General features: G+C 51.8%; 1 protein-coding gene across 1 annotated transcript; it reads right to left on the bottom strand.

Moving 5' to 3' along the window:
- Nucleotides 1-435: 435 nt before the first annotated feature.
- Nucleotides 436-25,218, bottom strand: SGPP2 (sphingosine-1-phosphate phosphatase 2; the record flags this gene model as incomplete). Its single annotated transcript, XM_084292339.1, has 5 exons — nt 436-975; nt 6,153-6,242; nt 8,293-8,472; nt 14,864-15,022; nt 24,976-25,218. 5 exons carry the CDS (start codon nt 25,216-25,218, stop codon nt 436-438), a joined length of 1,212 nt encoding a protein of 403 aa, XP_084148465.1.
- Between the last annotated feature and the right edge of the window lie 249 nt (nt 25,219-25,467).

The raw sequence follows: 25,467 nt of genomic DNA on the forward strand, positions 1-25,467 counted from the left end.
CTGTACAGCACAAGAATCTCTTCCTGGAAGCTGGTTAACATTAGAGAGATGTGTTAATAATCACTTGACATGCTTTGGGTTGGGTTTTTCTTTCTTCTGCTTTCCTTTTTTTTTTTTTTTTTTTTTTTTTTTTTAATAAAATGGGATTGCAATGGGCAAAACCAGGCCTGCAGGAATGGCTTGGCTATCAGAAGCCGGTGTGAAGAGCAACAAGCACATACCTCATCTGGAACACGGGGCTCTGTCACAGGGGTGGTGACACCAGGGATCACTATCGCAGTTATTTGTGGTCGGTGATTCCCCTCAGTCTTCAGAAAGGGGCATTTGGGGTCAGCGCAGAAAGGCACGAATGCTTTTTGATCAAGTTACCCGCCTTGAACAACTTCTCCCTGAAACGGTGATGCTACGGTTTACTTTTCAAGGAGGGAAATGTGCTCAAATCAATCCTAACAGCCCATGCAACAGTGGCACGATGACGGTGGCAGTGAAGCCCACTGAGGAGTATGTCACGAATTTATAGGGCACTTCGACCTCCAGCCTCCTCCGGGCTTCCAGGTCGCTGATGGGGAACTTGTAGCAGTAACACAGCGTGCCGAGGACCACGCTCTTCATCAGCTGACGTGTCAGCAGGATAACAAAGAGCCCTGTGAAGAACCTGGCCAGCACGAGCACCACTGTCATACCGGTGATGAGAGGAAACCCCAAATTTTCGCCGCTGTAGGCTGGTGCTGCGTACTGGTGATTTAACCAAAACCCCACAGTAGCTCCAGCTCCGGCTCCTAGAATAGTAGTGGTGTCCGCCCTGGTCGGGCTGTAATAGTCCAGTTTGGGGTAGTTGTAACACAGGAGGAGAGGCACGGCTATGGACAGCAGCGGGCAGAAGGGGCTGGTGAGCAGCAGGTGGTCTATGCTGTCCCACGCAGGGTACAGGAGCACGAGCAGCACAGCCGAGATCAGTGCCCCACCGATCACGTCCTGGAAAGAAATCAGGTTCAAAAGCTCGGTGAAAGGCCAAATGGGTTCCCAGACAACTGCAAACACCAACACCCGCACTCATAAGCAGCAGAACTGCCTGACCTCAGCACCTGACGCCTCCAGGTTCACAGATAAGGAGTGAGGGGGGGTTTGCAAGCAGCTATGAGGCAGAAGCGACGAGCACCCTTTGTGCTCCTTCCCACCACCACCTCCTGCTCAGGTGCAGGCTCACACAGCCACAACCCCCCCACCAGCTTCCTGCCATCGCCTCCAATCCCACAGCAGCCAGGATGCTTCCCTTCCCTTCCCTTCCCTTCCCTTCCCTTCCCTTCCCTTCCCTTCCCTTCCCTTCCCTTCCCTTCCCTTCCCTTCCCTTCCCCAGCAGCCCCGTGCTGTCAGCGGGTGGCTCTGTTCCCCTCCAGCTCTCCACCAGGGGAAAGCATCTCTGGCTTCAGTCGCCTTCCCTCTGCACCCAGCAGTTCCCAGCTCGGGCAGTAACACGGCTGCTCCCAGGCTTGGCAGTGGGGTCCCCATTTTTGCCCAGAACAAACTCATTTTTGCCCAGAACGAGAGACTCTTCCTCTCCCCTGCCGTCATGCTTTACAGGCACTCTGTACATCACTTGAACGGCAGAAGCAGACGCCCAAGTGCATCTCACAGACAACGTTACGATCAGCTGCCTCAGCACAAACCTTCCTCTCATAATCCTACAGGTAATTCCATCACAGCCAGATTGTTGCTCGCTTTGCATCAACAGAAGGACGCCGATGGGTGCCACCAGCCCAGCCAGAGCTGGGCACCTGCGGGCAGGAATAGGCCTGTGAGAGAGCTCTTGCCTAAGCCTCCGAAATCTGGCTGGTACTAAAGTGCCTGAGGCAAGCCCGTAGTTAAAACCTGATTTATTAACAGAGGCAAATTGGGTGTTTGGAGAACTTGATTGTTGTCAACAGCCATGCTGGGAAGGCGGGCGGAAGGCAGCCCCAAACAGCAGCTGTGTGTGAAAGCAGGTGAATAAAGAGCAGAGCAAGCAGCATCACCGTGCTGCCCCAGGTATGGCTCGGGATGCAACAGAGTTTGTATTCTGACTAAGAAATCCACTGCCCATGCTACAGCTAACCCCACACAGCCGTGTCATGTCCTGTTCCCAAGGCTGGGCCCTCCCCAGCAGGTTGTGAGAGCTGAGTACTTCTATGCCTGGTCACAGAGCAACATGAATTATTGATGAGAACTCACTGCTGGTTACGCAGGAATGGGAGGACTTGTTCACAACTGAAATATTTAATGAATTCCTGCTAAGCACATTACTCAGGTACACCCCAACGTCAGCTGTTCACAGCTACCAGGTAATGAATTCACAGCACACTTGGTTTTAAGCAGCTCCAAGTGCCATTTTGCATGTTCCTCACACAGATTTCCACCTACATTTATCTCCTCATCCATTACGTTAGGATAGTCATGGAAATACACAAAGTTGTTTACAGATAACTAAAATGTAAAATAATATCAGGTGTCAATATTTCACAAAATAATCCATCTTCTGATACCAACTTTCAGATGAGGATTTTACACACCAAGACACACTTGGGCCTGGCGCTAGCACACGGCACTGACTCAGAGGAGCTGGGGCTTGTTTCCAGCACAGACATCCCCAAACCCCACCACTGCTGTGCAGGTCGCTTCCCACCCCGCTATCCGTCCACCTTACACTAGAAGGAGGAGTCCTGACATCCCGATGCCTCCTCCCTGTGTGATGAAGGACAGAAATTCAGCAGCTCTTCACCTGCTTTTCTGTCCCAGCTGTAAGTATTTAACCAAACCCACAGGCTCCACCTCCACAGTCACCTCTGCGTTTTGCACCTTCTCCCCAGCTGCCACCCGCATTGTTCTGGCACTGGAGCTTTCATCACCCTCTGCTTAGGGACCTGATTAAAGCTCCCCAAATGGGTGTGGGAAGGAAATATGTATATTTATTACTGGTAGAAATATATGTTCAAAAAGTAGCGCTAATTTCTTTGGTGCTAATTTAATTAGAAACCCTTCGCTTCTATTTCTGTGTATGTTGTAACGTGCACATGCATTAGTGCAGTAGCGCATGTATATAACCTATAAATACACACGTATTGGGGTGCATGGTCAAAAATCTCTTACTGGTAGGGGTGTGCAACCAAAAGAGCTCAGAGGGCAGTGGTTTATACTGCTTGCAGTATACAGGCTTGGCCCTCCTCCTTTTGGAGGGCCCTTAGCAAACACAGCTTGAAGCCAGGGTGGGACGTGCCCCACGGCCCCACCAGGCTCCGGATGCACCTCGCTTGTCCCTCAGGTCCAGTACTGCAGGGGACAGGCTTGTGCCAAGGCCAAGCCCCAGCCCAGGGCTGTAGGATGACATTTGGCAGTGCAGGATTAATGGTTCTTCCCCCTGCTCTGTCCAGCAAGGGGGAAGACCAGCAGAGGAAGGATTACCCTGATGTCTTGAGAAAAATTGCTTTTCTGACATCTCCACACTGTGCTTCTCCCTGTGGTGGGGACATGTCCAGTGCTGGCAGAAGCACATTCTTCATCCCCTCTCCTCCATTTTGATTTTATTTCTCAAGGCCTTACAGCACTATTTTTTATTTTTTTAAGGACTGCAAAAGCACGTGGCCTGGCTGTCTAAAGGCAAGACCCTGCTGTACGCCTCCTGTTAAAACCAAGCTGATGCCACTGCTTGGAATGGGGAGCACCAAAAAAGCCCCCAGAACGTCAACCCAGCACCCCAAACACAGCCGCACTCAAAAATATCACTTTGACTGAATGATCAAGGAGAAAGCAGTTCTGCTCCGTAGGCAGCCACTTACTGCCTGAGCTCCCTGGCTTCATTCAGCACCAGTGTGATGCGATGCTTCCCCTTCCACCCTGAAATGCCTTGCTTGTGCTTCATCCCATGAGGATGGCACTGCTAGCGCACGTGAAGTGCCACTGCTTGTTTACCAGCTTTACAATATTTAAAGATAATTTCAGGATGAATGGTGTTATTAAAAGCCCGTGATCAAGCATGGAAAACAAGCAGGGTGAGCATCACAACATAGCCCATCCCCAGGGGAGTGCTCTGGGCAAAATAAAGGCATCAGCCTGACCCTGTGCTTTCAGAAAAGGAAAAAACAATTACCTGTGTTTACAGAAACAGCTTTCAGGCTTCTTTTTGGTGATAAAAAGCATCCTTTTGACTTCCCCAGCACTGGGCAGGACTGCTTTCCCATTAGGGAAAGCCGGGCACGGCGCTGTCTGCACTGCAGCCAGGAGAAACCCAGCAGCGTGGTGCATTCACAAGGTCCCACTGCTGGCCCCAAAGGGCAAAGGGGAGATGAAAGCCTGCCACGTTGCTTTGGGGGCTGCTCTCAGATCATATGAACACAATCTGCTGTGGTATTTCTCCTATCTATTTGGGATACTGCATGCCAAGGAGAACACCATCGCTCTGATGTTCCTACATCGGATGACTCCAACATGCCCTGGCAGTGGTGAGACCAAACTCTGTTTGTCCCACTGAGATGGGGATCAAAAACCGGGCCATGGTTTTAAGAGGGAGAGGAAATACATACATACATTTCCAAAATACAGTTGTCTGGGGGAAAACAGAACAAAGACAACCCACCACCACCACCAAACCCCAGTCCTACTTTCTCCCATTGCTTTTTTTTCCTCAAAAATAATCTCAGTAAAACCACAGACTGTCTGCTTCAAAGTGCACCCAGATTTTTGCTTCTCCCTTTCCAGGTAACTCCCATTCCCACTTTTCACCTCCTCGGGCCCCATAACTGGAGACACACGAGGAAGCGACGGACCCTGCCTCTCCTCTGCTTCCTGCAAACGGGGAATGCTCTCAGGCAGCAGAGGCAGGTTTTGCAACTAAATTCTCTCTGAACAAGGCAACTGTGTCGCTTCCATCCCTTTCCAAGGCAGAAGCTCCTGGTAACAGCTGAGGCCACTGGTGCTTTTTCCCTTTCTTCTAATCATCGTATTCCTTCTGGTGTGAATACAGCAACACGGACAGCCCTCACCCCACTGAGTGCATCCACAGAGGGCTTTTAGTGGTAACCCCTTTCCGAGTGAAGTGGCTGTGCTCTTTGAGGCCCCCCGGCCCAGCAGCACTGCCAGCAGTGCTGACACAGGCTCGTTTTAGGGCTGGGGCTGCCCCACAGCACGAGCCTGAGCCGCAGCGGAGCGCAGGAGAACCGCCTTGCCCTCAGTGCTCTGGGTCCTTACACGGGAAAACCCAGCTATGCTCCACGTGGATACGTTTTACCTCTTCATTTGCTTTACTAAAACATTACGACTGCTTAATTATACCCTTTGGTATTCACTTCTGGGAGGAGCTCGGTTAAGAAGCCAGGAGGCAGCACCACCAGCAGCGGGTACGGGGTGCTGTTCGGGCCAGCCACACGCTGTCCCTACAGCTGGGGCACGGCCCCAAGCCCCAATCCTCCCTCCAGAAGCACCTGTGGCCGATGCATGGTGCGAGGCTGAGTTCATGCAGCTTGCCCAGCGCTGCCCCAGCTCCCTGCACAGAGAAGCCCCTGGTGAAGGATGCTCGGCCCTCTGAAAGGCAGCATTTCTCACGGTGACACGAAGGAGCTTCCCCCCCCCACCCCCCCCTTAATTTTAAAGCCCTTTTTAATAGTATCAGAGGCACAAAGGACTTTTTCTTCTTTACCCTAAAAATCCATCTATATTTAGAGGAGTCTTTCATTATCGTGGAACGGCAAGGGAAATATGCCAAGAATTCTCCCTGATTGACTTAAGGTCACTGGTGAAGAAAGGATGGCTCCAGATCAGCTTTAAGATACTGTTTTGATCCAGTAGGCCCGGGCAGGGAGGTCAGGCTATATTTTATAGACAACCATCACACAAAGGGCTCTCTTTCTTACGCTCATCTATTTGCCTTATTATAACATCACTATTAGTTATAAAAAAACGCACTATTTCTTCACATGCAGCCAACAAGCAGCGCATCTCCAGCTGCCAGAGAAGGCTGCTGGCTGAACAGGGTTCATGCAGCTCCTGGGGTTCCCCGTGGCTGCCTCTGAAGGCACAGCTTACAAACTCCCGCAGCGGCACGGGCGAGGCGAGGTCCCCATCCCACAGGGCCAGAGCTGCGCCGTGCACGGGGTGAGGGCAGGGGTTGGGGCAGCGCGGCTCACCAGCACGGTGTGCATCCCCGTGTACAGCCTGCTGAGGCACACCAGCGTGGAGAAGACGAACGCCGCCGTCAGGCCGAGCTCGAAGGGGTACTGCAGAGAGAAGGAGAAGTGCACACGTTAGGACATTACCCACATCCAAAAAATCAAGCTGGGAAATCAAACAGCCTGCGGCCTCACACACTGGAGCTGTCCAAAGAGATCCTAGCAGGGGCAGGCCTGGGAAATAGGTGGCACCCGCAGGGTTTTGCCCCTCAACATCCACCTGGTGCGAGGCCTTAGCGCTGTGGGCCTCCAGAGGAGAGGGGCAGCGTGTCCTGCGGGCGATCCCCGAGGTCTCGCTGCTGCCTCATGGCCCGAGGGGAGCCGAGAGCCACGCTGTCTGCCCAGAGATCGATCGTGCTGCGGCAGCGGGGCCGGGGAAATCGATGGCTGGGCTGGAGCTGCCATCCAGCTGCTAGAGCCGTCAGAGCCGCTCTTCCCTCCAGCGTTTAAGGTTTAATCGGCCCCTTACAAAGCTGCTTTTACATAATTCCCTCTCTGGGCTGGCTGCTAGCACGGGGAGAAGCGTTGAAATAAATCAACATTCTTTCTGTAAAAAATCACATTAGATAAAGAATAAGCTGAACACATCAGCCCTTCACTCCACTCATTCAAATCCCATTTCAGGGCTCCACTGAAAATAAGCCCAATGGGTTCATTTCACTCTCTAAAGGGCAGTTTTCTGGAGGATTAAAAAAACTTAAAAAGTGAGATGCATTCACTTAATGTAACCCAGCCTCCTCCTCCTCCCCAGAGCCCGGCGCCTGGCCAGGCTGGCCGCAAGTGAGTGCAGAAAAGCTCCCACAGCACCACTGGGCACACCAGCTCCTGCCGAGCCTTCCCTCGGTTGTGCCCCGCTGCAGATGCCCCCCCGGTTCACGCAGTGCTATTTCTGCCTCACTCCTCCAAGCCCCCGGCGTATTTATGCCCACTTTGCTCCCCCTGCAGCCCGGGAGCTGGCCCAGGCCAGTAACTGATGAGGAGGGCAGCTCTGGGAGACAGCGCTGTAATGCACAGGGAGATCTGTCCTTCTTAATGGAGGCAATTAAACCATTTAATTATTTTGCAGCAGCTTTGTTTGTTTCACGGCAGTTTCCAACAAGCACAAGGCAGCCTGTGAAGAGCTGCAAGCCCCACTCCCAGCTTATCAACCAAGGAGGAGAAAGCAGTGCTGCCCAGGTCTTTTTGGCAGACCCTGCATACAGTACCAAAGGCAGGGGTGATGGGGTGATGTATCGCACCCCAACAAACAGAGGAGACGTGCTGCTTTTATACCAGGAGGCTCAGCCCCTGCGAGCAGCTCCACGTCTGCGTCTGGAGGGCAGCACAGCCAGCAGGGAGCTGACAGCTGGCAGCACGGCCTCCGAGGAACCCCAGAGGATCTCCCAGCCAGGCCATGAGTCCTCTGGACTGATTACAGGGGGTTATCTTTGAAATATGCTTGAGGAGAACAAGAACCATGCTTAAAGATGATGCAGCCAGGAAGTTATTACTGCTAAAATACAGGAAATGCCTGTTAGTATTCATAAAATGACATCAAAATGACCATCACAGAGCAAAGATTTTCCAGGAAAAAGCTTACAGGAAGATGAAAGGTTGAAGGTTTGGGAAAAATAATAATTATAGGATCACCCCAAGCAGCCTACAGCAGCGGTGCAGTGAAACTGATGCTACTTCTGCAATAAACAGGCTTTTAAATTGTGTTATGCACTATTAGCCTAACACAAGCGATAGTCAGGGCATTTCCAAGGATGCTTCTCCTTGCATCAGACAAGAATAGGTGACATACAGTTCCCTCAGTGTCACCAGGAAAGTGACAGCCTCCAAACCGCATCTCTGAGCTGGGTTTGTGCTAAAGCAGGGAAACTGCCACACAATTTATTCTCGTATCCATTATCGGCCAGCTACAGATCCCAGGGAGAAGTGTGCAGCAGTGGAAATGAACATAGCTCCTCTGGAAGTGGCAGCAGCTTGGGATTTGTGGAGTTTTCTGCAGTTTGCTGGAAGGAGACTAGCAGGCTTGGTTTTTGTTGCTGTTTATGTTTTTGTTGTTGTTGTTGTTTGTTTTTTGTTTGTTTTTTTAACATTTTTTAGCCCTTACCTTGTACTGGTTCATGGTTGCAATGAGAAAGGAGAAGGAGATGGCAGTAGCTGCCATGGCGTGGGTGGAAGGCATCCCGTACTCCGCATCCGTCCGCACCTCCAGCTTCACGACAGGTGGCGAGAGGGGACGAGGCCACTTCAGGATGTCCTTGGAGACCTGCCCTATGTACATCACGATCTGGGGAGAGGAAACGCCACAGGCTGTCAGCCCGCACAGGGAATTTCCACCCTGCCCACCCCAGAACCACGGCTATCTGAGCTTTTCTGCTGCAAAATCCACCGCCCCAAGAGCAGAGCTCATCCTGTGAATTATTAAAGGATTTTCCATTATCCTGGTCAGCGAAGGCAGCAGCTGTTTGCTATGCAGCCCTGTAACCCGATCACAGCTGGGACCATGAGCAGGGCTCACTGACGAGTCACCGCAGCAGCACAGTGCGAGGAGAGCTGGCTCCCGTCCCACACTAGCCAGGTGTAAGTCCCCAACCCGTCCCTTTTAACTCCTGTCCTGCGGCACAGAGGCACCTGAGACGACACCTGCACGAGTGAGTGCTGCGAGATCCCAAAGGGATTTAATGCTGGGAACAGGCGCAAGAGGCAGCACAACAAGGACACGAACAAAAAGGAAGGCATTTGCTTTCTGGTATCCCCACCCCTCCCCGGATAGTACACCCAGATACGTGCAAAGCAAGCTCTGCAGCTCAAAACTTCTTTTTTAGCACACAGATCAGGGTAATTGACACCTGTCATGAAAGCTGCTGCACGAGACAGCTCACTGCTCTGCTTCTTGCACTTCCAGTAGGAAAGGAGAGCTCTTAAAATACCATCCTTCCCAGGCTGTGCTGTTCTGGCACGTGGCTAGCAGCACGCCCATCCACTGCCATGCTCGCCACCAGCTGCACTGCATCCCTCTCTCCCACCAGCCACTTAAAAAATACTTTCACCTTAAGAGCAGAATGGTGAGATTGAGGGTTCACAAAGCAGACCCAGAAAAAAGAACAGAGTTCCACATTCCTTCATCCTCCCTACAGCAAAGGACACACCGAGGGGAGTCCCTGACACCCAGCCAGCCCGAGCAGCCTCCGCTCATTGCATGATAACCAAATGCCAGGGCTGAAAGCAGAAGCACTCTGCAGCAGAGGACAAAGCTCTGAGGCTACCAGGTGTGATACCACTTCAGAGGCAAGGTCGGACAAGCCAGTTTATCAACAGTCCTCTCTAATGACTTCCACTTGTAGAAGTATTATTAGCCCCAATACACCAATGTATTACCGAAAGGGAAGTGAGTCACCTTGGAAATGAGGGCTGTACTCGGGCTCCTGATAGCCACAAACACGCCGGCTGCTGGCAGGGGAACAGGTAAGCAAAAACACCAGGTGTTCTCACAACATGTTTCTTCTGTTCATTGCAGGATAATTCCTGGCCCTTGTATATTTTTTAAAAACACGTTGTGCGGCCACGTACGGCAGGGAGAGGTGAGACAGCCTCGGCAGGGCAGCGAGGGGAGCCCAGCATGCTCAGGCTGAGCGCAGCTCTCTGCAGAGCCAGACCCTCACCTTCAGCTCCCCCGGGCACAGGGCTTCACGTGCAACGTCCTGCACCGGGGAGCAGAAGCAGCACCCATGGGTGCAGCAGGACATCCCACCAGCTGAGCCGACGGGTTGCTCCAACAAGCAGCTCCCAGACGTGAGGCAGAGCACAGGATCACCGGGGCTCACCACACGGAGCCCCACAAAGTGTGGGGACACCACGGGGACAGCCACTGCCTTGTGGGGGTCACACCAGCACGGGCTCACAGCAGGGAGCGTCTGAGCTGTGCTCCAGGCAGCTCTCATCTGCTGAGGACAGAAAGCATCCACCTCCTTTAAGCGGTGTGCTCTCTTACGCCACACTTCACTAGTTCCTGACCTTATTTCTCTGTCATTCTGGATTTATTCTCCAGCAGCCCCAGGAAAGAAAGCAAGCAGCCTGCAGCAGCTTTTTCCAACGTAGCAGATGAGAAAGGCCCTGTAACAAACCCTCAAATCATAAACATTGGAGCACTGGAAAGAAGAAGGGAGATGGAGAGCTGAGCATGGAGACAGGCTGGAGATGAACAGAGAGCTAAGCTTCCCCCACAGGACTTGACTTGAATTACTTGTTTGCACAACACCAGACACCCTTGGTGGCCCAGAACACATTTAATATGGGTAGAAATTACCCCAGCCTCAGAACGTCAGTAACTCAGGATCATTTAGGTCACAAAGCCGGGATCAGAGGACTGAGGGGTTTTGCTGCAGCTCCCAGCCTACCCTACAGGAGACAAACCACACACTTACAGTGGCTGTGGACAAAGAGAGGACAGTGGGTCAAGGCTTGGCCCTGCAGCACCCGACCACCAGCATGGGTATGCATTTCCAAACCTAAACACCCTAACAGGCATCATTTGATCTGTTGTAGGCCAGGGACAAGAAAAGGAACCTTGAAGCAAGTCATCTCTTTATGCTCTACTGTTCTGTTTGCTTCTTCCTTCCATTACTGACGTTTGTGTCCACCTCCTGTCTCACGCCGTGGCTCCCGGTGCTGTTCCACAGCTCTGGTACCAGCCGTGTTTCACCCAGCACCAGCCCCAGACCAGAGCGATTTTCTGCCGTGCTGGTGGAAAACCATTTGCAGGCATCTTCAGCGTAAATAATTTTAATTTGCATATTAAAAAGTACCTCTGCTTTTGAATGGGGAAGTTTGTCTGAACCTGGAGACTTTTCCATTACTGAAGCAACAAAGTCAAAACCGAGATGGACGGCGCAGGACGTGATTAACTGCGGATAGCTAGGAGGGGACGCGCAGGAAGGTGGCTGAGACAAGAAGCACTAACACTTGGGGAAAGACTTCTTCCTTGCTGTCCCCCTCTCCAGGGGCTGTCCTGCAGCGTCAGAAGCAACACAAACAGGGCTGTCCCCGTGCCATGCTGCCCACCAGGCAAAGTCCTTCCCCGCTGAGGGCAGGGCAAGGCTCAGTTGCTGCCGTGGGTCAGCAGCCTCACATTTCACCCCATGAACGCAACCAGCAGCTGCTATAGCAGCACGGCAGCCTCTGGGTCCTTTTCCTGTGACTTCCCTGCTCCCAGTCACACGCGGTCCCTCTCCAGGCACGCATTCCCACCTGAGGCTTTTGGCAGGAGGTGTGGGTGGGGAGCGGGGCACGTCCTCCTCCCATGCCAGGCCCCAGCCTCCACCCCGGCCTCGGCGCAGGGAGGCTCCCTGGAGCAGTCGGGCTGGTTCCTCCTTTCGCTCTCCTGTACCTGGTCTGCCAAGGGTGCACCAGAACACATCCCTTTTAAACTCACCGTTTTGCAGCTCTCCTGGCCATGCTCTCAATCTGCTAAGGGGATGAAATTTTGGAGGTGCGGGGTCAAATGGCATCTGCAGCTCCTGCCGCGCCAGCCTGACTCGGGACCCACCGGTTTCAGCTCTGAAACAGCAACTCAGTGATCTGGCTCTGGAAACCCTGGATGGACTGCAGAGGGATTTGTCACCTTCCCAGGAGGGAAACTTACAGCTTGAAAGTGATGTCCCTTTTGTTTTCCCTCATACTCACTGTGTGCTGATAGGAGCAACAGAGCACATCAGGAACACCGCGGAGAGGGGGGAAAAAAATGAGGATGCACTAATAATAAACTGGCATTTGCAGCAGATTAGCCAAGCAGAGGCAAAGACTGCATCCTGGAAGCGCCAGCTCCTTTCCAGGGCTGTCAAGGCAGGCGTGACTTTGATTCAAGGCAGAGGCACTGAGCCAAGCACCCAGCCGGCGCCGCCCGCAGCCCCTGCAGCCTGGGCTGGCAGATGAGGCTGCAGCAGGAGACTGCCCCTCGGGGAGCTCTGTGCGCCCCCTGAGAGCCACGCAGGGTGAGGACGGGCAGGCTGGGGAGCCCCAGCACCCAGCAGGCTGCGATGTCCCCTGGCCCACAGCCGCAGGCACCCGGCCACTCGCTTATCACCCCGGCACACCTGCAGCTCCCCACCCGCCCCAAAGTCCATGCTGGGTGGTTCTTTATACTGTACAATTGGTTGTTACTTATATCGTGCAAACTGCAGCTCCGTGGGCTTAAAAGAGGTGTGGGGACACTTCACATTCACGCACTCCGAAGAAAGAAGTACTCAAGTGAGCTTCCACCTTTTAAGCTGAGATGTGGCGAGCTTAAAGCATGCCCGAGAGCTGTTTTATTTGAAGCTGTTTTATTTGAAGCTGCTTTCCACCTCCAGATTTCCTGGCTGAAGCAGGAGCACGAAGCATCAAAGCCACCTTTGTGCAGGTTGAGGAGCATCCCCTTCAAAGGGCTGAGGAAGGGACGTGCAGACGTCGGGATGCCTTCAGCACCAGCCCCGCACCTCGCTCTCAGACACCAGGCAGGTATTTCACTCATCTGCCCATGAAGAAAAAGGCAAAGCCCACGGATGTGCTATGAATCCCCATAAGAAGGGCACCGTGGAAGCATCACACATGGTTTAAGCCCCCAGAACAGCTGGATGTGACCGCAGCCCGTATTTCCCACAGCCACCCCACTGAACCGACACAAGCAGCTGGTTTTGAGGGCCTAGGACTGGAGAATGCAACCAAGGTACCAAGGGCAGCCTCACCTGCTGCTGAGATGCACTTTGCACGACCCCCCTTACTGCCCTCCTGCAGCTATGAGCCTGGCCCTTGTGTTTCAAAGCTTCCAGCTTAGATGTAGCTTATTCACGACTACCTTGCACACATCTGCTCTTGTGACTGTTTTTATTTCAAGCAGCTCCTTCCCTCCCCTGGCGTTCCCAGCCAGCATCCTTCTCTCCCCGACTTCGTTTGGTTAGGGGCTCATCTCAGCTTTCAGCCTCTGCTCAGAAAATAGCCTGTTCCCTAGCCATCCCTGGCCCTGCTCCAGCTGGAATTTATCCTTCTTGAACGTGGGTGATTGGCTCTGCAGAAACTATCGCAGATAAGATGTCGTGTAGGCCTTGCAAACAGCATTAATACTTCTAACTTTTAAGGAAAGAATCTCCCTGGTTCAGCCCGGGACCCCAATTCTATCATTTGCACTCCAGCTGCTCCGTGCCATCGGACAGCAGCCTCGGTGTGCCTGCCCCGTGCTCAGCACAGACAGCTTTCTTCGCGGCTGCCTTCCCTGCTCTGCTAGCAGCTGCTGTTAGACACTGCTGGGCTACCTTTATTTTCCTCTGTGGCTGTTTGCATCCCATCACCATCTACACAGAAACAGAAGTGTGTTCAGATCCCAATCCTGCCGTAGCACGTGTTAGCGAGCTGTCTCGGACCGACCCAGACCCCTCACAGCACCATGAACCCATTCCTGCTCAAAAGCAAGCAAGCCATCCAGCTGAGCTTGCCATAACATTAATGCCAAGTCTACACAATACTTCAAACCCTTTCATACTTAATATAATTAAAATGTTTCTAAAGCTACAAATAGTCCAAAGTCTGTGTATGTGAAACAGCTTCCCCTTTTCAGTATAAAAAGACAGCCCCACAACTCCCTTGGTAACTGAGAAATAATGTTGATAGGCATAACATCAGACGGTTGTGTACTCTAATTACGCCAGGCTAGATCTGGCCAGTAATCAGGTAGCCTCCTTGCCAGGTAAAGGCAAGGCAAGTCTTCAGAGGCACACAGGCAGCTTGGAGGAGTCACTTTTGAGCAATATGCAAAGCCAGAAGGCAGTGACTACCAATTATCATTCTGTGGCACACTTCCAGAAGCAGTAGGTGTACTCCTGGCCAAAACCCAGCTCTAATTACACAGTGTCCACCTACTTCTGAATTTCATCTGCAAGTTATTTTTCCTGTTCTCTTTATAAAAAATTATTGACTAGGGTTACTGGCACAGAAGAACTGATGCCTTCCATCCAAGACTGGATGCATTTTAAATGTATGACCCAATTCAAGTTGTTTTTATTATTTCTAATCACGTTATTTGGACAAAAGTCAGGATATTATTAACCAGAATTGACTAAGTCAAGGAGAAGCATTGTTGTAATGAAAAAAGCTAAGTATCACATCCAAGTTTTAATCAAGTTTCAATTTCTCAAATCAGTGTAGACTGACAAACAAATCTCCAGGGTCCATCATCTTCTTACCACCATGCTTCTTACCTCCCTTCTTTGGTCTAAAACAATCTTATTTGGGCAAAGATGTAATAAATATCAAGATGGGCAGTGGCAGTGACAGAACAGACGTTCCTGTATAGAATAAAGTGCCTGTTTACCCACTGGTTTTCAGAGCCAGAAGAGAAACCCACTGCATTTAGGAAGGCTGAAGCAATGCTGAAGCCTGCTGATTTGAGAATGCTTCAGTATTTCTGATAGACAACACTGCAAGTAGCACCCAGGTATGAGGAGGGGTGCAGTAGTCAAAGATATTGCCAGGTCCATGTTCAAGCATTCACCCTAGCAAGACTGAAGACACTGAACCACATAAATAATGTTGGGTTCTTCTGTTTGTTTGAAGAGGTTTTGTTTGTTTGAAAGGTTATTCTTACTCTTAAATACCCTTTTGCTACAGGTACAGAATTAAGTATGTGCTTAAGTGATTTAAATACTTACAGACCAGATGATTATCATCCTTCTGGACACGGAGTGATCGATGTTCCAGTAGGTAAATGGAAGGAAAGTGATATAAAAGATCTCTTCACCCAGAGCAGCTGAAAACTTGAATAAGTAGTAGTAGAAGTAGTTCTTCACAACATATTTCTGTGGACAGCCCTGCAAACAACAGGATTTTAGAAACGTTTAATGAGTTAGAAAACTATATCAAACATCCAAGGAATTTCACTGTAATGGTTCCCAACCCTTAAACTAAATAATTTGTTAGAACAAATGTCAAGAAAAAATTCAATTTTTGTACTCAAAGACCATTGTAACAACTCAATTACATTTAGCAGAGATCAGAAATCCATTAGGACTAATTAAGGGCAGCAGTCACATCTACGAAGGTTTTCCAGAGATCAGATCAATCCTTGCTCCAGGCAAATTATCTACATTTAATAAAAGGGCACTGATGCTTTTATTTCCAAGTTTCAACATCTGCAGTTAAAAAGAACCACCACTGCTTTTGCTAGAAGAGTGTTTTGAGATGAAATAAGTGAAATGGAATCACTGGACTGCTTCTTTTAAGATGTGCCTCATTAAGTCAGACAAATTTACTTCAACAGGCCTGGAAACTTTACTTTTCTCTCTTCTGAGTTGCAGGCAGCCCGCCGGAGCTGGGAAGCCACACGGAGCTGCATGTGGCACAGAGGACACGAGGGTTTGCTGATGATGATATCTAGGACTGGGACATCACCAAGCAGCCTGCTATGTCCTGCTGCAGCATGCAGCCAGGTTGTATGCAAACACCTGTATGCTTCTGGAGAAAAGGGAACGATGTGTATGAAGAGGATTTGGGAGGCAAAAGCTATACACGAGGAGGATTTGGGAGGCAAGAGAGCCAAACTCTCTTCATCTCTCCTAAGAAAAAAAGACATGCATGGGATTTGGCTGGGTAAATAGGGGCTGAAAGAGCATCCTACAGATTAGGGCTGCAAAGGGAACACAAAGGTTTCAGAGACTCCCTAGGTAAAAGAGCTTTGACGTAAACTCCTAAAGCTCAGAGGAAAGCTATCATGCTTGGAGCTGATTGTGAGCCTAATCCACCAGAGAAAAAGCCTCATCCTACATGACAGTGCGAAAGCATAAGAATTGTCTAGGAAGTCTAGACATCCAATTGTGACTCATTTTGAGAGCAATTAGACATTCTAGTCCCTTCATCTGCCTTCAGTACGGAGACGAGGCGAACTGCCTAAAAACCACCGAAGCAGGATGGAAAAAGACTGCATTCATTCACCTACTGCAGGAAAAAATATATATATTAAATTGATTTTTGCATCAATAAAGAGAAAAGATGAGTCAACACTTCTGAAGTGCTCGGGCTGCGGGAGCGTTCCCCCATGCATTAGTGCTGGAGGTGGCAGCTCAGTTACCGGCACCGATGGAGCTCTCAGCTGAAACGTCTCGAGCCTCACACACCAGTGAGAGAACACCCCCGGTGCAATTAGCTGCGATGCTCCTGCCTGAGATCATTAAACCATCTCTGGTCATATCTGCGGGTCCCCGAAGAACGCTTTCTGCCAGCGCCGTTAATTCCTCCATCAGGCGGCCGTCCCCAGCGCCCCAGGAATTACAGGCTTTAGATAAGAGATGAGCAGACACATCCCCACGGTAATTCTTTTCTGCTTGAAACCTCATGGGGTGAGGGATAAAACTTCCTAATTACAATAATCTGTTTTGTAGGGGGGAAAAAAAGCAATTGTATAATTATTCAGGTTCTAAAAGAAATTGGAGCTAAAAATACTTGGTGGCAGAAGGCAGGGCCAAATCCTTCCACACTGCTTTTTAGAAGCCTTTCTTTTTCTCTCTTCTCCTCCATCACAAGTCATCTCCCACTTGCTAGTTTGACTTGTTTAAACACTTTTTTTTTTTTTTTTTAATAACACACCAGCAGTTCTGAACGAGGTGCAAGACAAAGCCCACAGCCGTGACAGGTGACGGCAGCAGCCAGAGGACAGGCGCGAAAGGCATCTCGGAATAGCTCTGCTTGCTTTCAGAGTGCGTGGCAATGAAAGTTCACAATCCTCATGATCCTAAAGTCGTAATTATGGAAAGCCCACCAAGCCCGCTCCTCGTGCCTCCGGACAGCAGCCCACAAACCCTCAGCTAACGCTTACTCCCCACGTCCCTTTTTTCCTGACAGAAAGGAATATCGCTGCCTTTTACAGAGCGTGTGAATTTGGGTGAAGGTTTAGCACCTCTCAACGCTCAGAGGTTTTCTCAGCCCACATTTTTACACGACTGAGTTTTAGCAGATGAGTTTGTGCCTCATGGACTGCTGTGACTCGCGGCCTCCCGTAACCTCAGAGCACCCGCAGTGAGTCAGCCCCTCCGTCCGTCCCCGTCACTACTCGGTCAGAAGCAGAGAGCTTTTAATGGGCAGTAATTAAGGCTGTAGGGAAAGCCAGAATTTTAAGAACATTTCAGAAGAAAAGTACAACAAGCCGCAGCATTCCCAGACACAGGAGACAGATAATTTCAAACAAATGACCCTTCTCATCTACTTGAAACAAAATCAGCTGCTCAAATTATAAGCGATGCGCGTGAATGTGCAAGTCTCCCTAAATGAAGCCCCTGCCCAAAATATTCACACAGGAGCAGCTATTACAGCTCTGCCCAACTTGTCCATCTCCGCACACTGACGGTGGGAAACCCCTCTTCCACCCCTCTTCCCAGTCCTGTAGGATCTCCCATGTAAGAGCTGAACGGGCACTGGCTTTTCTGCCCCATCTCCAGGGACCAGCCCTAGGGCTCAGAGCCTGACCCAGAGACACCATTAACCAGCATTTTGATACCAGCTCTCAGTTACTTGGGATCTTTCAGGAGATGAGCACGATTAATTAAGGTTCTTGAAGTCGCTACATGACTTCACTTGCAACAGAAACTTGGCAGAAGGTTGGGAATTTCTCCCCCAGAGACCCTACTGAATGCATCGCGATTCTTCTCACTTTGGGGATTTTTTACACTATAAAAAGTCACGAAGTCTAGAGAAGCTGCTGAAGACAAGGCACATGAAAAAAGCCCCAGATGTACATGCAGACAGTAGAAACCAGACAGCTTGGTCCTGCAGTGCAGTATGGCACAGAGCATAAATTTGGGGGGTAACACTGGGGGGAAACACAGCGCCAGCCTGGAAACTCGCTGCCCCAAGGTGGGATGGTGGCAGGACAAGGGGGCCGTGTCCCCAGGAAGGGGCCCTGCATGGCTGCAGCACCATAAGCTTCTCTCAGGGATGGGGTGGAGGGCACAGCACCAGCAATAACGTGAGGAACAGAAGCATGGAAACAACTGCAGAGATGTTGGAAAGATAGGAGAGGGGAGAGCAGTGGCACACAGCCTACAAAACGCACATAAGGAGCCCCAAGGCTTGACAAATCTCACCTAACCAAACTCATGAGTGTGCAGCTCCCTGCTCTGCCCAGGCACTTCTAATTAGGTTGTGATTCCCCCTCTCCAGAACGTGACGCAGCCAGGGCACGAGAGCTGCCCAGGTTTGTGCAGTGTCCTTGTCCTTGGAGAGAGACCTGCGGCTAACTGAAAGCTGAGAGGCTACAGGATGGAGAAAAGCCAAGCAGGAGAAAACCCTCTTTAAATGCGACAAAGTTCCCAGAAATGGCTCTTCTGCCCCGTCGGTTAGTGCGCAGATAGGCATCACCCAGCCTGCAGCCACTGTGCACGTATTTATAGGGGCATGCACTGATGGCATAATTATTAGGGACAGCCTTGAATCATCGTTTATTGAATCATCATTTAATGCAGATGCAAGAGGTGACAGTGGGAGAGCTTCCAGCCAGCCCCGGCGCTTTCAATGCTCTCAGACAAAGCAGCAGTCTGAAAGTCAGGGGGAGTTCTGGTAGCATTTCAGCAGCTTAATTCATCCCAAGCACCAAAAAAAAAAAAAAAAAACCCCCCAAAAAAAACCAAAAAGCCATTATGCAAAGCTCTCAGCGAGGTGCCTTAGCAGCTCCCCAGCCTCTGTCTCTCACAGCTCTCATCACGCCTTGATCCCACCTTCCCCCTTCATCCCCAAAGGATGGAGGCACACACGTCATCACCAGCATGACCAGCACAGGCCCAGGACAGAGAAGAGAAGACACCTCAGCTCTTTTATCTTCAGATGCTTTTCCTTTCCGCCCTGATTAGTGCTTGGGAGGCAGGCTTAATTATATATTTCTGTACATCGTTCTGGAAGCAACATAATTAGGCCTCCTTCCTTCACTGAGAAGGCACAAATAGACGTAACAATCTGCTGGGTTGTTTGAATATAGCATGGAATATGGTGAGACTAGAGCTGACAGAGGACTTGCTTAGCAATTAATAGGAAGAACTGATGAAGGAAGAAGAATCATCTTCCTAAAAGAAAGCTTTCTTAATTAAAAAGAAAAAACCTGAAGTCTCTCAGAGACATAAGGCAGTGGCTGCCAACTAGGCAGATCTCTCGTGGAGGACAGTGCCTGCAGCCAGCTGGAGGACACCCACTGCTTCCTGTAAGACACGAGCAGAAGCCCTGTCTGTCTGTCCACCCAGGACAGACAGATTGCACTCACATCACTGACAGCAGGCTCTAACCTGTCCTCGCCGACACCAGCGATGGAGGCTCCGCTGCTTGCTGCAGGCCGTCTCATACTTATGATACCCCCTGGATCAAAAGGCATTGCATAGCAGTCAGTTCTCAACCCTACCTTCAACTTGATGATATTGATTTCTGTTCTTGTCCTCCAGCTCCTCCTAACTCCATTTCTCCAGCAGCAGCCCCCACGCTCACATTTCCAGCTGGTTCCTCCCACGAGGCTAAGAAACCTCTTCTGAAGAGCCTCCGTACTCACTGCTTTCTGTCCAAAGAGGTTCCTTGTGGCACTCCAACAACACCAAGCCACTTAACTTCATAAATCCCTTCCTTAGCAGATGCCTGGAGAGCTGACACCCCAATTCCTACCAGCTCCTACACTTGGGATTCCTAGATATCGTTAATAATCATACTCATCCGATCTGCCCCACACAATGGTGTCTTGGTGCCACAATTGCATTCCCTTTCTCCTAACATCACTCGGGCAGCACCCTATGTTCTGTGGGACCTTGTCCCTCTCATCACTACTCTAGCTGCCCAGGAACTCCTCAGGCTTCCAGCTCTTCAGCTTCTGGTTTTAACCACTGACAAGTGGCATCAACAGCAGCCTCCTGCCAAGGAAGGTGCACAGCACCAGCACTGCTTATGCATAGCAGCTGCTTATCCACAAGCACCGGGAAGGCTTAGCTCAGCTCCTCCATCCTCTCAGCAAGCCACCAGCCCTGCTGTCCCCGCCAGAGGTCACGCAGGTTGGATGCGAGCTGCTCCAGGAGCCCTGATGGAGGCAGAGGGAGAGCTTCCCAAGGGCTTCAGCATCTTCCTTACTCCAGGAGGACTGGCTTGTGCAAAAAGAGGAAGGAACAGGGCACAAAAGAGGCAGGAGAAGGAAGGACAGAAGGAAAAGGCTGCCCTTCCTCCCTGATTTGCAGTGGGAGAACAGGTTTGTGTAATTGCATTTTAATTCTCCAGAATTACACTGCAATTTCATGAGGTACACCACGGAGGCTACGCCTCAAAGTGGTAGAGGAAGATGTTTCAGGGGTTAGATAGCTGCAGTAGTACCTGCGGAGAGAGGAAAGAACCCAAGAAGACGAATTACCGACTGCTCAAGAGGACGGGGATTCCAGCCACAAAGCAGATCAAGAAACTCCTCCACAACTCAGCGGTGTTTCGTACTCCACAGGCTGAGTACCAGCAGCAGCAGCTCTGGATGGGAGCTGACACCACCACCTCCTGCTTGACTCCCTGCCAAGGTGACCCGAGTCAGAGCCATCCCAGCACTGCCACGGCTGCCGGACACCCGGGCTGGGGTGTCTGGGAGAGAAGGGGCAGCCCCACAGCGCTGCTCCCAAAATGAACCCCTTCGTCCCACCCAGCAGCATGATGGACCCAGCCGAAGACCGTTTCCACAGCAGAAGTCTATCTGGAGAGGCACGGAGCAGCCAGGCTCCTGGAGGAGCGAGGGGCAGAGCAAGGCCTGGGGTTCACTGGGCAGCCGTGGTGGCAGCCACACAGCCCCCAGCAAGGCACGGGGCATTTCAACAGCAGCCAGGGCTGCAGAGGCAGCTCCAAGGCCACTTGGGATGAGAGATGTAGATGGGATGCATGCAGCATGGAGCTTAACAAACGCCTCTCCCCATGCCAGCTCACCCCAGCACTGACCCCACGGGGTCATGTCCCTTCTGCTCCCCCGGGGGCTCCTCCTGTAGCACCCGGCAGCCTGGTCTTTGCTCTCCTGTGGCACAGCTTCGGTACCTGACACCAAGTTCTCCTGTGAAGTGAGGCACCTGCACGCCCTCCACATGCACACAGACCCCATCGGGTCTAACTAGCTGCAAAAGGGACAGACACGGGGTGCTGCTGGAGCCGTGGCATCACCCCGTGGGCACCTGTGCTGCCAGGCTCGAGGAGCTCTGCAGCAGGACGTTGCGCTGCCACTTGCTTCCAAAAGGACAGATGAAACATCTTTTTCATCCAGCAACACATGTTGACTAATGTAGTAGTAAAATGGTAATAAATTAGCAACATAACCCTGCATGAAAGCATTTTTGCACCTCTAAATCTAGACCAGTAGCTGTTTACCTTGGAAAAAATAAGTTACAGGTGCCAACTACATGGAAGGGATACGGAGCCCCATGAAACAGGAACCTGAATAGTCTTATTAAAAAAAGTAATTAAATGTGATGAAGTTTCTTTCGCTTTAGACAACACCGTGCAGACATTTAAGGCCTCAGATGTACTTGCCTGCAAGGCCATAGCAGGCAATAGTCCCCTTCCACTGCCCAGATGACCTGTAAGTGCTTCCCATACAACACGCACGGGAGGTAATGTAAGAACTGGCTGTCCAAAGGAATTTTCCAGGAGAAGAGATTTCCTCTGGCCCCTTGCCCACGGAGCCTGCCCCAGACTCCAGAGATACAGAGCAGGAAAATGACAAGAGATGAACTCCTACTCTTCTGCTTGATAGCCGAACTAATGGCCTGAGACATTCAGCAGAATTATAAAGCAGCAAGTGGCTTGCCTCCAAGCAGGGGAATTAATCCCAGGATCCTGACAGCTCCTCATTACGAGGTCCAGCAGCCTCCAAAGGGATGACTCAGGCTGTGCTGAGTCACGAAGCGCCCAGTCCCAGCACCACCACAGCCCCTCCTGTACCCCCACACCAGCAGCAGCAGCCCTAACGGCACCATACAGCTACACACGATCCCTACTACCATCAGCGAGTGAAGTTTCACAAATGTTTATTAGCATTGGGTGCTTCCAGAGCAAGATCTGCCAGGTCACTGAGTGCTGGTCACAGATGGCACGTGCCAGGCTTCGACACAGCTCTCCAGCCATCCCGTCTGGGATGGGGCTGTATGCCAACGCCAAAAGGGAGTCACAGTCATCTCCTGAAAGCCTCTTGCACTTACAGACAAACATCCCTCAGTGGGAGATGAACCTCAGTGGTTCCAGAGGAACCTTCAAACAAATCTCAGATGCAAAATCTGTTGCAAAGGAACACTGCAGAGAGACCCCAAAGCTCCGGGACAAGCCTGTGTCAGGCTGCCAGGCACCCCACCTGCGTGCTGCCAGCAAGTACCCACACCTCCAGATGGAAGCGTGTTTTTATCCACCTTTTCCATTGCCCTTACCCTCGCCTCCCTGCCATCAGTCCCCGCACACGAGGCAGAGCCGTGCGATCGGTAACGGCGAGCAGGCAGCCTGCAAACACCACACCGCCCGGAGCAGTTCTGGCAGTTAAGGTATAACTGCAGAGTAAATATGAACTGTGCTCCTTCACAGTCAGAAAGAGAGATTGCAGGAGATGATAAAGCATCTCGGAAAAGGAAATGGGGAGAAGAAATGAGTAAATCGCATTTAATTCAGGATATCAGCTTCAGGACGGAGCTTCCATCAGGAGCCTACAGATAAGCAGCGCTCTGCTTTTCAAATACACAAAGCATTTTTTTAGTTATTCACTGAAACACTGAAGAAGCCTTTGGAAAGTTAGTACTTGTTTATATACAACTTACAAGTATATAAACTTAAAGCATCAACAAAAAAAATCAGAACAAATACCTTCCAACCAGTTTCCGATGTAGACTCCCTGTAAATCAGACTAATGGTAGAAAGGAGTGCAGAAGTCCTAGCTAGAGACACTGTAACTATAAGAAGTTAATGTCTTGTCTTCTGTAATGACAAAACCCATCAGTACCGTCAATTAAAGCCCTTGGGTTCAATACTAAGCCTGAGCCAGGGCATAAATAGCACATTGAATTAGCAACACCATGAATTATCCTCAGATATCAGTGTTTTCACTTGAAGGTTGTTTTTTGTTTGTTTGGTTGGTTGGTTTTTGTTTGTTTTTTTTTTTTTGTTTGTTTGTTTTTTGTTTTTTTAAAAAAAAAAAAAAGGCGGGGGGGGGAAGGAGGTTCTAACTGATCTGGCAGGGAACACAGAGCATGGACTAAGCAGCAGATCCAATGCTTAAGAAACACTTTACATCCAGGTACGTCACTCCTTGCCTCGCCATCCCACAGCAGCTCCTGGGGTGGATGGGGCTGAGGGATGAATCCCAGGAGCACAGCCAGCCACGGTGCTGCTGAGAGCAGCCATGAGGCCTTAGAGAACACATCAGCTGCAGGTGATACCTGGCAGAAGGCACTGCTACACCACAAGCAGCACCACCAGCAACAAACATGTGGGTAATTAAAGGTCTCTCCCCCAAGTCCCATCTCACTGCCCTCCCTCGGTGTCCCCCATGAGCATCCAACCCTGCCAGGCATCTCCATCCCCTCCCAAACCAGCACCAGCTGCACCCTCAGCACCCCTACCCCCATCCAGCCCACCTCGGATGGGGAGCCCAAGAGAAAAAGTGCGTGCCAGGGGGATGGTGCTGCTGCAGCCCCAGCAGCTGGCCAGCAGCCTCACTCCAGCACACAATTACATGCTCTACAGGTATGACCAACCTCCTGGTCGCACAACAGCTCACACAGGAGAACCTGAGAGCTTCCAGACTACTGTATCATTGCAAGAAAGATGAAGTAGTATGGAAGTTGTTACACCAGGGAAGCCATCTGTCCCACTAACACAGCCTTTGGGGTCCCCGGGCTTCAGGAAGGGATGGCCCCAGCTGAGCACTGAGCCACCAGGTTCACTGGGGGTGAGCCACAAGGGCGGTGCTCTGGCACCTTGCTGCAAACGCCCACAGCAAAGAGCAAGAAAACATCACTGATCATAAAAGCTTATAGCTGAGGACTTTGCTACTCGTAGCAGGCTCCTAAACCTGTGTTTGTGGTTTTTTTTCCAGATGCATCAAGGCCACCCCAGGCCATTTAGCAACAGAGAATGGAGGACGTTTGTTTGGTGTAAGGAAAAGCCACGCTCAACTTCGCTTTCTGCACCAGGATGGAAATCCCGAACCCCCCTGCTGGGGCTGCCAGGGCCCGTTCCCGGGGGTGCATTAGACCCTCCTCACAGAAATGGGCTCCACAAGAGCCAGGAGCCTTCCTTAACAGCTCTAACGCCGCCCTGAAACACTTGTCAAGCTGTTACGTCCCTCTCCATTTCCTTTAGATCTAAATTCAATGCGTTCCAGGACCGGGCAGTGAGTTTTTCAGGTGGAAAGAGGCCCCCCCGCTCCCACGGCGCGGTGCCGTGCCCAGGCAGGACGCATCCTCCCTTCCAGCGAGGCGCTTTGGGCTTTCCTTATTGCCGCGGCAGCCGCAGCGATCGCTCCAGGTGAAGCGACCGTCCCTGCCGGCGGAGCATTACCCCGGGGAGGGCTTCGGTGCCAACACCGCTCCATCAACCACGCTGAGGAGGCAGCGGGCAGGGCCGGCCGAGGGCTCCCCACGGCTCGGGGCGAGCCCGCACCCACCGGCAGGCACCGTGCGGGGACCGCAGCATCGCGCACCCCCGGCCGGGCTCCCCCATCCCCCGGCCGCCCCCGGCCCTGCTGAGTCACGGCCCCCCTTTCCCCTTCCCCTTCCCTTTCCCCTTCCCATTTCCCCGCACTCACCCGTGAGCCGCGGCCGCCCCGCACCCCGTTGTGCGGCCGGCAGCCGGCGCTGCCCCCCCGGCGGCGCGGCGGCCCCGCGGCGGCCCCGTTGCAGGCGGCGAGGAGCGGGGACTCCTCGGCGGGGTCTCCGCCGCCTCCTCCTCCTCCTCCTGCACCCGCATCGCCGGCGGGGAAGAGCCCGCAGCAGCGCTGGAAGCGCGCCACGGGCTGGGAGCCGCGCAGGGCCCGCAGAAGGCGGCCCATGCTGCGCCCGCCGCCGCGCCGCAGGTGCCCGGCCACGCCCCGCTAAGCCACGCCCACACAGGTGCGCCCGGCCACGCCCCGATAAGCCACGCCCTCGTCTGGACACGCCCCGGTAGGCCACGCCCCTCTGGGGCCACGCCCCTGCGGGTGGCTCCGCCCCTCCGTGCGCCAGGCCACGCCCACTGGGTGCATGGGGGCTTGGCGCTCAGGGCATAAAATGGCCGCCTGGCGGAAGGGACAGGGGTGGGA

Source organism: Netta rufina, assembly GCF_964035555.1.
Source record: "Netta rufina genome assembly, chromosome: 9".
Taxonomy (NCBI): domain Eukaryota; kingdom Metazoa; phylum Chordata; class Aves; order Anseriformes; family Anatidae; genus Netta; species Netta rufina.